Source organism: Cibotium barometz, chromosome 15, assembly GCF_041138505.1.
Source record: "Cibotium barometz isolate CiBa-2024 chromosome 15, ASM4113850v1, whole genome shotgun sequence".
Classification (NCBI taxonomy): domain Eukaryota; kingdom Viridiplantae; phylum Streptophyta; class Polypodiopsida; order Cyatheales; family Cibotiaceae; genus Cibotium; species Cibotium barometz.
Genome location: NC_141060.1, coordinates 5,617,855 through 5,630,845, shown reverse-complemented (window position 1 = coordinate 5,630,845; position 12,991 = coordinate 5,617,855). Strand labels below are relative to the sequence as shown.

Sequence of the window (12,991 nt, the reverse complement as noted above, 5' to 3'; positions counted from 1 at the left end):
TTTAAGCTTTATATTTAAAAACCTTTAAGCTTTATGCTCTAAAAATTTTATTCCTTAAAAGCTATTAAATCTTCCAAGCTTTACAAGCTTCAAAAAGCTTTAAATTAAAACTCTTTAAAGTATTATATGGTTTTCTGATTTTACCCAAGTTACTAAAAACAAATTTAGCATCAAGAGCTACAAATAAGAAGAAAATTTCTTCAAAGTTTGCTTTTTGCTGATTTCATAAAGGGTTGCCTTTTGCACGATTCAACCACGAGGATGATGACTTCTGTATTAGAAAAGGGGACTTAAGTCTGGTAGGAGACAAACTCTATGGTAAAATTAGCTCCTAGATTTTATGGACCTTTCAATATTATAGATCAAGAAGAACATCTTGTGCCTGAGTCTATTATTGACCATGAGACCATCACTACACAAACAGGCAACACTTATGTTAAGTATCTTGTAACTTTCAAGAATCAGCCTATTGAGGATGCTAAATGGATGCCACATACCGGTGCACACAGTTGATTATATATATTAATCCTGGTAGATACTATAAATAAAAGACACATCCAAAATAAAATATCCCAAAATAAAATAATGGGTGTCCCCATAGAGGTTATGACTAACATTCCCTCTTACTTGTTGACCTCAATTGCATGTATCGTATGAGTGGATAAGATTTTGGTAAGAATGGAAAAAACACCATTACAAATGTCATTTCCCAGGTTGATCATTGGATAGTGGGAGGAGATTTTAATGTGGTTGAGCAACCTTCTGACAAGAGATGGAGTCAAAGTGATGAGTCCCTCTACTGAGAACCTTGGGTTATAATTAAGGGGGGTAAAGACCACCTGATGGCACACCTATCCCTACACCTAGGGTGTGGCCAGTGGATGATGGGACATGTCTGCAGAGCAGCTACATGAGATCAAAGCGCTTTAAGAAATTGGATTTGTGCTTCAAATTGGGGGTCCACCTTTGTAGTCAGCTCAACCAAATGCAACTATAGCAACAATTCCTAGTGCTTTTTGTATAATTGAGTGGCGGATTATGTCACGGAACATGTGTTGGACCACTATGAGATATTTTAAAAGACATGTGAATACCTTTTATGGTCTCATATTTTGGTATTAATATTTTTTCTAGGCTAAGGCCTCAAACCTTTGTGCATAGCAATTAGTATTTTATACTTTTGGGTAGGTCCAAAACTTTATATTTTTAGCTTACTATATTTTTGTTACGCTCAAAAACTCAAAAGAACTTGTGCTTTATTTTTGGGTTTATCTTTTTGAAAAGCAAGCTTTCTAACACATATAAATATGGGTGAGTGGTACAAGGGACACACTCGTCCAAGGGAGATTCAACCCAATCTTGTGTCGATGGTGATCTCTTTCTTATTCTCTCTTATTTATTTCATTTTGTTTATTAAAGTGTATGCTTTAAATTTGTGCAAGTCTATGTTATGCTCTAATTTCTATTCTTGAGAATTATAATTGCTTCTCCAAGTACCATAAATGTCCTGACACTCTTGGCACCAAAAAGAAATACAATGCATTGTTCATGGAAAATATTGTGACTCATTATAAGATATAGACTAGGTAGGGGAGGGTCGGAAGGGTTGATTAGGTTGAATGGGAAAGAAATGGATTTTACCTCTCTTTCGTGCTGCTTTAGCGGTGTGATGAAGAACTTGAAATCGATGACTTTGAGGTAAAGGTCCTCTCCTTCTCCCTTGAATTTGATGAGGTCTTGACAACAAGAGAGGTAAAATATGTACTCTCAGCAATCTAAATTCTAGGGCTTCTCATTTGTGACCTTGTTGGGTGCATCATTAATGAAGTATAATGTCAATTAGACACATGTAAGAAGAGGTAATGAGGAGACACAATAAGAGAGAACATAAACACAACCATGAGTCACTTCACACATATATCAAGACAAGCTTACTAAATTAGAATATCACCATCAAGGCCCAAGGAGAGTAGAATTCCATTACACACATCAAGTAGGAAAGCAATAAGCTGATAGAGTAGGACACCACAGTGAGGGTAGCTTTAACATCTCTAGGGAAAATCTATGCCTCAATATTTCTAATGTGATTTTTACTAGAGAGAAAAAGGCTACGTATATAGGAGATTTCTCATACTATTCTCAAGAATTACATTAAGACATATAAGAATCATTTAACTTTAGATTGTCTAAGCATGGATGTCACCTATCACTTGTCCTTCTTGGTGGCTACTTTTGGCATGTGTCTCCTTGATTTCTTGATTCAAAGATGTCTCCTTGATGTCATTGTCACCTATCCTTCTTGGCTACTTTTGACATGTGTCGTCTCATTGATTTCTTAATTCAAAGATTGGTTGACTTGCAAGATAGGATCAACCCCACCTTGATCCCACACAAAGGTCCCTCAATTACACACGTCTAAAGTATTTTTAGTCCACATTGGACTTTTGGAAGGATTCTTCTCTAGTTTGCATACTTCTACACTTCTCCACATGCCTCCACAAGCTTAGCATGTGTTATGTATCTTATTTTATTGTAATTACCATTCCATGTAGACATAAGGCGCACTCATATTTTATTGTTGAGATATCAAGCTTATCTAGTGAGGTGGTGGACACTGATGACCCGCCTGGGGGATAGGCCCCACACTTACACCACTGGCATGGTTGATGAGATCATGGGTGATATGCGACCAGTGGGATGGCAGGCTGTGTGACAGCCATTCTAGAGACTGGCATAGTTATAGCGCCAGCTCATTTAGTTGAGTTCACACTATAGAGAACCCTAGTATGTATTTGGTTGAGTACCTTTTCATATAGTGTGTACTCTTATCCTTATATATGGTGTGTTGAGTGTTGTGTGAAGAAGAAGAAGATTTTCAGCCTCTCACCTTGTGTGTTCTCTTTTAGGGTTTTGTGAGTGTGTGTGTTCTTGTTGCAAGAGCTCAAGCTCTCTTCCCCCTTGCATCTTTTCATGATGGTATCAGAGCCTGGTTCATGCTAAGGGCTGAGCTGCAAGCAAGAGAAGCACAGGAAGCGGTACGAGGGTAAGAGCTTCAACTACTCTTCTCTATTTGTGTTGGTGACTACACCCTTGTCGGGAGCTCTACGGGAGGCACCGGCAAACGATCTCTGATTGAGGAGCTTTCTTCACGGAAGTAAAGCTATAGGGCAACTATAATGTCCTATCGGACAAAAAAAATTTGGGCCGAAAACGCGTTTCGGGCGCGTTACGACCTCCGTTTTTCAGAAAGCAGGCAATTTCAATCACTGCGGGTGAGCCATCGATTCTCTGCATAACTCTATTTTAAGAACTGCAGGAAGACAGATTGGTTGTGTAAACATTGTGTGTACTGCAAGGAGGTCAACAGTTGCCATTGGGTGTATGTATGCACATTGAGGTCACTGGTTGTGACATTTGAGTGTAGTATAGTACCGCTGCAAAAAATACAGCAGTTTGTGCAGGACAAACCAGAGTGCTGTTTCTGGTAAATTTGTGTATCTAGGAAGATGTCAAATGATGGCATAAACCAGATGTTGCTGATAAGCTTGATAAGAACAACTTCCATACTTGGAGGTTCAGGTTTCGTGATGGGAAAGGGTTACTGTGGGACTACATAGAAGGTGAGCGTGAAGAGGCACCGGAGATACCGGAGATCAATCCGACTGCTATAGATGTGAAAGACTTCAAGGATTGGAACCAAGGAGCCAGAAAAGTTATGTATTGGCTCTCTATCAGTATACAGGACACCATGATTGGGCACATACAGGATGCCAAGTCCCCCAAGGAGGTGTGGGACACCTTGGTGTGGTAAAACTCTATGAAACGAATACCAAGGAAGATACAATTGAAGAATGAACTTCATACTGTGGAGAAAAAGAGTATGTTTGTGAATGACTATGCATTGAAGATCAAGGGTATTGTGGAATCCCTTGCATCTATTGGCATTTCAGTATAGATGATGATGATAAGGTGGAAGTCTGTCTACGTGGTCTCGGGCCACAATACAAGGCGTTCAAGACGTCTATTCAGACTCGGGAAAGTTTACATCATGAACAGGACTCCAACTGCAGCCATACATGATGTAACTCCAGAGAGAGGTTTACTAGCAGAAAACCTGATTTGTCTCATCTGAAAGTCTTTGGATGCATTGCATATGTGCATGTGCCAGATGAGCTGAGAACTAAGCTGGATCCAAAAGCTGAAAAATGTGTGTTTATTGGGTATTCCCTTGAGCAAAAGGGATACAGGTGTTATAGCCGTGCTACACGTGAGTTGAGGGTACGCAGGGATATTGTTTTTGATGAGATGAGCAGTTGGTATGCTGCTCTGAAAAAGAAGTTGTTGGGACTGATGTGAGTAGAAATGTGGTTGCACAGAATGCAAGTCAGCAATCACAGTCTTTGAGTGGACCAGGAGTCCTCATCTAGTGGTTCCGTTTTGATAGACCATGGAGTGGCAGGCTGCGTCATAATACCAGTCCTGCAAATGTGATTATTTAGTACATCACATAAAGGCAAAGAGAAAGTGATTGAGCCCCTTAGTATGCCTGACATTTCTGCAGGGCATTCTCATGTTGATGGAGAGTCTAGTGGCTCAGAGATGAGCCTTGATGAGGATCTTGGGATACCAGCTATGAGAACACCTGGTGTAAAGAAGGCTATGGAAGCCATGAATGCAAAGCTGCGAAGATATGGGAGAGTGAAGAATCGTGTGCAGAGGTTTACCTATGATGGTTACGTGGCACATCACTATGCATACATGGCAAAAGTTGTATAGGTTGTAGAGCCCACATGCATTGATGAGGCTGTTGGAAATGTGTGTTGGGACAAAACCTCGTAATATAAGCATAGCTTCTCATGCAAACCCCTTCTCGCATTAATGGTATACCAAATGTTTGGTCCTACAAGGATAATCACCACACATACATATTATACATTGGAATAAAGAAGCCTCAAAAAAACATAACTTTTGTTATTATATATCCATGGGTGTCAATACCATCTAGGGACACTTGTGGAGTAGTCGTAGTGATCTGAAAAGGTCCCAATCTCTTGAGTCTCCCACTTCTATATAACTATACTAGGTTTCCCTCCTTAAGCTCCTTGTTCTTGACATTTTGGTCAAACCATTTCTTGTATAAGAACTTTTTCACCACCATTAACCCATGCATGGCAATTAGTTTGGTTTCTTCTAACTTTTCTAGGTCAATAATCTTTCAACCATTACATTCTGAGTCAATCTTTTGCTAACAACAATTCTCAAGGCGGGGACTATGTACTCGATGGGCATCATTGCATCAACGTCGTAGGTCAACAAAATGGGGTGTATCACATTGCTATCTTATATGAAGTTCAATAAGCCCATAGAGTAGCTATAAGCTTGTGCACCTAATCCATTCTACTTACTTGAATGGTTTTTATTAGAATGCCATAATATCTTGTTCATGCCATTGGCTTGTGGATACTAGGGCGAAGACTTCATGTACAGTATCATAAAGCATTTCATAAAGGTGATCAATCGTCGCATTGACAAAGTGTGATCCTTGGTCACTCACAATATCCAAAGGGAATCCAAATTTAGAAATAACTTTCTATTGTAAAAATTAGAAGTGGTATGAGCATCAACTTTCCTAGTAGCCCTAGCTTCTACCCACTTTGTAAAGCACAAATTCATTTTCTTGCACAAATCTCCATAGAATACCATCCTTAACCAACTTGTGTTGTTAGCTTGATAAGCCACCATATCTTATCTTTATTCAATGGTTAATCTTACAAAAAACCATAAGCAAGGTATTGAGAGATTTCATCAAGCACACATCTAGGAGATTGTCATCGATTCTTATCGCAGGCTTGCCATGAGGAATTCATGACAAATGATCAGCTAGTACATATTATGTTTCTTTTCTTATAGTGGCTATGAAATCAAAGTCCAAGAGAAGGAGCAACCATCTTGTAATCCTTCCCATAGTGCAAGGCTTATTGACAAGATATAACAAGGCCTCTTAATCCAAGAAGAATACAAATTTATTGATCAAAATATGTTGTCTGTACTTTTTCATGGCATAAACCAACGCCAACCATTCTCTCTCTATGGTGGTGTAATTCATTTTCACCTCATTGAGTTGCCTCCTAGCAAAAAACCAAGGTAGTCCAATTTGTGCTCCCCTAATTGTGCTAGCACACACCCAATGGCAAAGTTTATGTGCATTAATATGCACATAAAAGATTATGGCCTAATAATTAAGAGAGATTAAGATTAGTGCACTTGCCAGGACCTTTGATGACACCTAATTTTGGTACAATTTGGCATCAACAAATAAGTTCTTTTATCAACAATACATTAGCTTTTGTGTAATTTCATTGGAATTGATGCCCTTTTATTGTACTCATTGTAATATCTTTTGGCAAGTTGTAAGTGACAGCATATTTATTAGAGAGCCCGAAAAATCTTTAAAACGCCAATTACATTATTTTGCTTCTATGCTATGGTAACCCGGGAAATTCAGAAAGGGAACGTCACCTGCGTGCATGAAACTCATAAAAACCCCCTATTTAAGTTTCTTTAAAATATAAACTATAATCTTTTCTAAGCATATGAGTCCCAATTACGAAATTCAAATACCTGCTATTTAAAGTTTAAAAATCAAATAGCAGATATTGATGTTATACATGTGACAGTTGCAGCCCATGTAAGCAACATGGATGTAAGTGCCATAAGCACAAAGAACTACATGTACTCTCCAAAAATTGTTCCATGTGGTTAACTTAAAAGAGTAGTAAACTAATCCATTTTTCAAACTACACCACTAGATCACATATTATAAACTACATGAGAAAATGAAACCCCTACTTTCATACTTCTTGCTCCCTTGTCCCTCCCCGCCTATAAATCCCCCTCACCCCTAACTTATAAGCTTAAGCCCCCCCTTTCAAAGAACCTTCTCCTTTACACTCACGTGATATCATGAGATATGGGTTGTCAATCACCCACGTCTAGCAAAAAGCTTTAAAAGCTTTAGTTTTAGATTTACTTTCCAAAGGTTTTAAAAGCAATGTTATAGAAAACTTTGCAAATCAATAAAATCAAGGTGGTCGTGTGATTTAGTTGAAGGAAGTTACAACTCCTCTCTCTCTCTCTCTCACCCGAATCTCCCTTCGTGCCTCTTCTGTGGAAATTCGATGTCTCCTTTCCATAGCTATGCATTCTTATGTCCGGGTTGGTTTGCCATGGTTTTTAGTATCCACAACTAGGCTACATTTGGGTCCCAGTCATGTAAGTTATTGTTGCTGCTACAAATTTATTATTATTATTATTTTAAAGAGGGGGTGCAGATGACGATGAGCCTCCTGATGGGATGCATGTGTGTCGAATTTGAAATTGGTATGGAAGAGCCTTGTCTTGCAACTACTACGCGCCAAACTGGTTTGCCAAGAGAGTAGAGGAAAAAGGAAGTATACTCAAAGATCAAACTTACCTCATGTGCCCCTTGAACTTGATTGGTGTGGATGGTGTGGAGTGCTAAGGAGAAATAACAGACGTAGACCCTCAAGGGAGGCCTCCTTACAATCAAAGACGGCCGCAACACAAAAATGATCTAGTTCGAGAAGAAGTGCGGATGATGATGCAGAAGAAGATGAGAGATAGGATCTCTGCGGTGGCCATAACCTCCTCTTCCTCTTCCTCAATTCAAAACAGCAGGGTAAATCAATTTGTGGGAGAAGAAGATGACGAAGAAGAAAGAACAGTAAAAGGGGAAAATCACAGCAACCGATGACCACGCCATCTAGTTCCCCTCCTCCTTGGTTCACGAGCAACCTTGCAACCCCATTTTCTTCTTGCACAGCGATGCTCTGATGTTCAAAACGAAATGAAGAAAAGGAAGAACGGAAACACTCAAGGCCAAACTAGATTACTTGGGCCCCACGAGTTAGGGAGTTGCTAAACTTGGTACTCTGCGCCCATTGGCAATGTGCCAAGTCTACCCAACCTACTCCCATCTCATAATCACGGCCCTAGATGAGCATTGCATGAAAAGGCAGCGTTGGGAATTAAATAGGAATTAAATATATACTAAGAGAGGGTGCACTACAAACAATTTGCTATTGAGATGGGTTGCAAGGATGGGGAGAAAGGCCACTTTGTCGATGGGAAACCGAGAGAGCAGCACAACCACAAATTGATTCTTGATGGAGAGAGACTTGAGTGATGGCATTTTCCAACCATCAAGGATTTACAGAGGCTATTTGACCTCAAAAACAACACCGCTATCGTAGAATGATAGCCATCAACACTTAACATGCCATTTTGCATTGATAGCATCAACGAACTCTCTAGGGTATGCACATCAGCATTCAGTATAAGGCATTAGAAGGCATTCCAACCAACGAACTTCTCTAGGTTAAGCACATCAGCACTGGTATTCATTAGAAGGCATTATTCCAAAAGCTGATGTTAAACTATTAGCTGCACCTTTCCTCATATGTATCTCATTTAGGAGGCATTTAAAACAAATAATTTTGTACATGCGAACAAGTCACACCCAAAGAAGGAGCTTACAGGATTGCAGTAAGCAAACAGAGAATGCAATAATTTTTTGGCAAATCGAAATGGAATTGAATAGCTCTATACATAATAAACCAAAAACATACCCAACCTCACGATAGGCAAAATGTAACTATCTGTCTTGTACAAACATTTTGACACTGTCAGCGAGATAGGACCATCCATCAGATGCTTAGCAAACATGTTGAATCCAATTTGCCAAGTCCTTTAGTCCTACAGAACAATGTATTTAGGCATCCATCCACTTCACCGTTTAATTCACTCACTGATACTGCTAATCCATTTTGTTGAAATAAGGTAAAGAAAACCCATCATGTCAAGCATTAAAGACTCCTAGTGCGTAATTGTACGTGCCCACATGACTGATTACTCACACCAAGCATCCAAACCTTTCCCAGAGAGGAGGCCTACATATTCCCAATGTCATGACATACCTCTAGAGTCAAGCCTTTCACAGCAGTGCGCTAATGCCCATAAAAAGGATAAATAATGGAGTTGGAAACAGCCATCCAGCTTAGGTGTATGACGGATCCTCCACTGTTAAGCCAGAGGAGGAAAATGCAGATATGCTGAATGATCAGGTAGAGCAGGCTGCAGCATCTCAATTGGTGCTCCAAGACATTAGATTGCAGATGGTGATTCAAGAGCATGACAACATCAAAGATCTCTCGGAGGTCAGCGATCTTGCAATTCCCTGCTTGCCAACATTCTCAATTGAAAACATAGACTACATCCTATTGCACGACTTGCAATTTATGTTTGGGATGCGTAAAGATGTTACTTTAGCTGCTATTGCTCAGAAGTAGGAGGAAGAGAGAGATTGGATAAATACACGTACACCAAAGAGGTTCCATGGCCTCTTCCTCCCCAAAACATCAATAGAAAACAACTCAAATGCTTTTACGTTTCACGCACATCATCAATCTTCGATGCATATGGTTAGGCAGTATGGTAAATGTTTGTTAAACATTCATGAGTCAAAATTTACAGAATACAAACAAAAACACCCCCCTGTCAAGCAGTCAAGGCTCTGATACTCACGCAAAAGCATTAGCTCATAATAAGCCTACATGAAAGATAAATGTAGAAGCAACAGCAAATATCGTCTCCGATCACTTCACTTTTGCGACAATATCCTGAACAGCCTTGTCCATGTCCAAACTCTTCAGCTTGGTAAAGGGCCTTGGCATTCCCTGTCAAAAATAGAGGCTTTATTTAAAGCAAATCTACATTTAAAAAATGCAACAAAGAGAAGAAGTGTTTCAGGGCCCATTCTAAGGTCATACATACTTCACAAAGTTCACAATGGGCCTGCCCGTCAATCATGACCGTTCAATTGCAAAGAAGGGAACCAAAAACATTCCTTTATGCCTCTCTCCTTGTAAAAAGTGGGGCTCAATTGCGACCATTAAATGTAATACACGGTAACAGCAGGTCTCTAGAAGTTAAGAATTGAAGCCAGCTCTATCACACTAAAAAGCCATTATCAACAAACCATAAAAGGCAAATCAGTCTAATGCCACAGATTTTATTATTACTATACTCTCTGCAAACTGCAGAACATATAAACCAGCTTAAGTAGGGGAACAAGCTTCCCCTCATTTCCCCCTACTGAAGGCTGCAATGCAGCAACAATGCGAGCCTTCCCAATAAGGCTGGTGAGCCCATCTCTTCGAGGATCAAGGGCTGTAACGCACTCTTCAAATGTAAACTTTAAGCCCTAAGATAGAGCAGTAGGACTTAAATGCGCAAGCCTCTGTGTGCCCTCATATTTACAACATGGATATAGATTGCAGAACTTACCAGCAGCGACAAATAGATGTTGCCCTCCTTGTTGCCGCGCACCTCAAAGCAGCCTTTCCTTGGCTGTGGCAAGACAAAATAAGAGAAGATGGTATTACACGCAATCCAAGCCTCCCCGAGATCTATACTAGTACAAGCAGAACATGTGTGTATTGAAAACCAACCTTGTCCGGGTTAATGAGCACTTCAATTCCAGGAATGGCTTTGGTTAAACCTGTCTGCACCTTGGCAGCCCTAGTCTTGAAACAGTTGCACTCTTTACTACAGATACAAAAGAGTGCATCTGTATCAGCACGAAAAAATGGCTTATCAAAAAATCAAAGTACTTTTCCTCAACCAAAAATTAGCAACAGGAAAATTTCCAGTCTAGATGCTACCCATGAACATAGATAGGCCGGTATCTTGCAACGCAAAGATATTGATGTGTAGTCCACCAAACCTATCAATGATTAACCTTACCCTCTAACAACATGCTTGACCAACACTAACTAGCCATCAATACTAGACATTTATCATACAAATCCAACCAATAATCCATAAGAATACATTAGCCTCTGATAACTTGCCACGGTCCATCAAACCTTGAACCCTTCTTATGAATTATTTGACCAACAATTCAATATCCATGCATACGAATTTCTGTATCAAGCAACAACACCAACTACCATCTAAACCCATGCTTTTCGTGCAATGATAAAGCCCCAAAATGTGATTGACGTTCACAACATCGTACCTCCATGGAATGCAGACCATACTAGACATGCACTCGCAAAGCGCAAGGGCATGTACAGCTATTAAACCTCCATGTCATAACACCTACACCAATACTAGGCGTGCACTCACAGACGTTAAAAAGCATACGCAGGTTACATAACTCCACGATATGGTTTTGATTATCACCAAAACCCATAGTGGCTGAGCATTCGTGAAGCTCACAGAATACACAGCTTGCATACCTTGCCTCTATGACAATCACCTTGTCGCTATCCAGAGCTTCCTCATCCACAGCATCTTCCTCATATTCGCCCGAGTCCTTAACATCATCATCAGCACTGTTCTTCGTTGCAGCGACAGCCTTTTTCGCTGCAGCTTTCGGCTTACGGCCTCGCTTCTTCTTCTCCTCCACTTTGGTCTTCTTGGAGAGCGGTTCAGCTTCTGCTTTGTTTTCTTCTTCTTCGGCAGCTATGGCTTCCTCTGCAGAAGCAGAGACCTCCTGCTTCACCATATCTTCAGAGGGGAGCTTGTCTGCTGTTGCAGCCGCCTTGCGAGCCCCGCCCTTTCGCTTAGGAGCCATGAAAACCTTGAGTTCTCAGAGACTAGCTCCACTCTTGCAAAAGCCTGTCCTAGCTTCTCAGAGAAGATGCTGATTTAGAAAGAAGCCTCAATATCCAACGAAAGAAGTAGAAAAAGTAGAGGGTACGCTCTGGCAGACCAATTGTCTCTCTCTCTCTCTCGTGGAGACCTAAACTCTGTATCTCTCTCTCTCTCTCTCCCTATCTATCTATCTCTCAACTTGCAGTATTACACAGCCCAAATAGAGGCTATGAAGGGGCCAGAGATTGCATTCACACATCGCACTCCAGCGCTTGCAGAAACCTTTACTAGAGGCTATGAATGGCAGGGCAGACTGCATTTACACCCATAATGGCGTTCCCGCGCTGTCTTATGGGCAGCAGCGAAAAGCTTAATGTGTAATGTGGGGAGGCACTGCTCGGGCAGTGCTAGAAAAAAACCCTCCTTTAGAATATTTTGCTCCTGTTAAAATTCTTTTAAAAAAAAGCGACTGAATTTACTCGTCTTTACAAAAACCTATAAAATTTATAGGTTTTTAGTTATAAAAACCTAGCCGGGGCTCGTGCCAAACCAATGGCGCTATAACCCAAGCGACAACACAGCTAAGACTCAATCCTCAAGGTCTCTCTCTCTCTCTCAAAGTTGAGGCTTGAGTCTATATAAGAGCACCTTTCCATGGGCCCAAGTTACTTGAGGCCTTTATGTATAGCATCACTTTTCCACGCGTGATGGAAGGGAGCCAAGTTAACTTTTGTAACTTTACCATGAGGGTGCAAGTTGAGGCTATACCCAACTCCTCATAACCTTGTGGAAACTTGGTGTTCAATGAAAGGCATAGTTGAGGCCTAGTTAGCCCCGGTTATGGGCCTCAAGTAACTACGTCCCATAAAAAGTGGCCCTAAGCGTAAATTCCTACATGGAGGGTGTTCTTGATGGGCACCCATGCCATTCAAAATAACAAGATTGGATTACCTAGCATCCCCAAATTTCACTTGTTTTTCCATTTAAAAGGTCAAATACAACCTATAAGGCCATCAAAACTCAAACTTGTGCACATTCTATTATATGCTAGCTCTCCCTGGAAGCCTTGTGTCAATTGATACTTTTTACTTTTTGGTTACCAAGCATCTTGAAAAAAAAAATGCTCTTTGTTATTCTCCTAGCATGCCCCCAAGTTCCTAGAGCATGGTTCACACACACAACGAGGAGATTAAAACTTTGAAGAAGAAGACCTAGAATAAAAAAGTAGCATGGCATGATAATAACTCACCACCCAACCATATACCTATTACCAATGGTACTTTGTGTGAGCACACGTCTATACCTACTAATC

The 12,991-nt window shown here is 40.5% G+C and overlaps 1 protein-coding gene across 1 annotated transcript; it reads right to left on the bottom strand.

Moving 5' to 3' along the window:
* Positions 1 to 9,478: 9,478 nt before the first annotated feature.
* Positions 9,479 to 12,123, bottom strand: LOC147630887 (uncharacterized). Its single transcript, XM_086808970.1, has 4 exons — positions 11,322 to 12,123; positions 10,530 to 10,626; positions 10,366 to 10,428; positions 9,479 to 9,755 (listed from the first exon to the last, which is right to left on the bottom strand). Exons 1-4 carry the CDS (start codon positions 11,657 to 11,659, stop codon positions 9,675 to 9,677), a joined length of 579 nt encoding a protein of 192 aa, XP_086665096.1. The 5' UTR covers positions 11,660 to 12,123; the 3' UTR covers positions 9,479 to 9,674.
* Positions 12,124 to 12,991: the final 868 nt, after the last annotated feature.

Bases quoted from the DNA above. Each gene is read 5' to 3' on its own strand.
- LOC147630887 (XM_086808970.1), bottom strand. From the start codon at position 11,659: ATGGCTCCTAAGCGAAAGGGCGGGGCTCGCAAGGCGGCTGCAACAGCA. The intron at 10,627-11,321 runs GTATGCAAGCTG...TTGTATCTGTAG, and splicing joins GTGATTGTCATAGAGGCAAG to TAAAGAGTGCAACTGTTTCA. The intron at 10,429-10,529 runs GTTGGTTTTCAA...GTCTTGCCACAG, and splicing joins TGCTCATTAACCCGGACAAG to CCAAGGAAAGGCTGCTTTGA.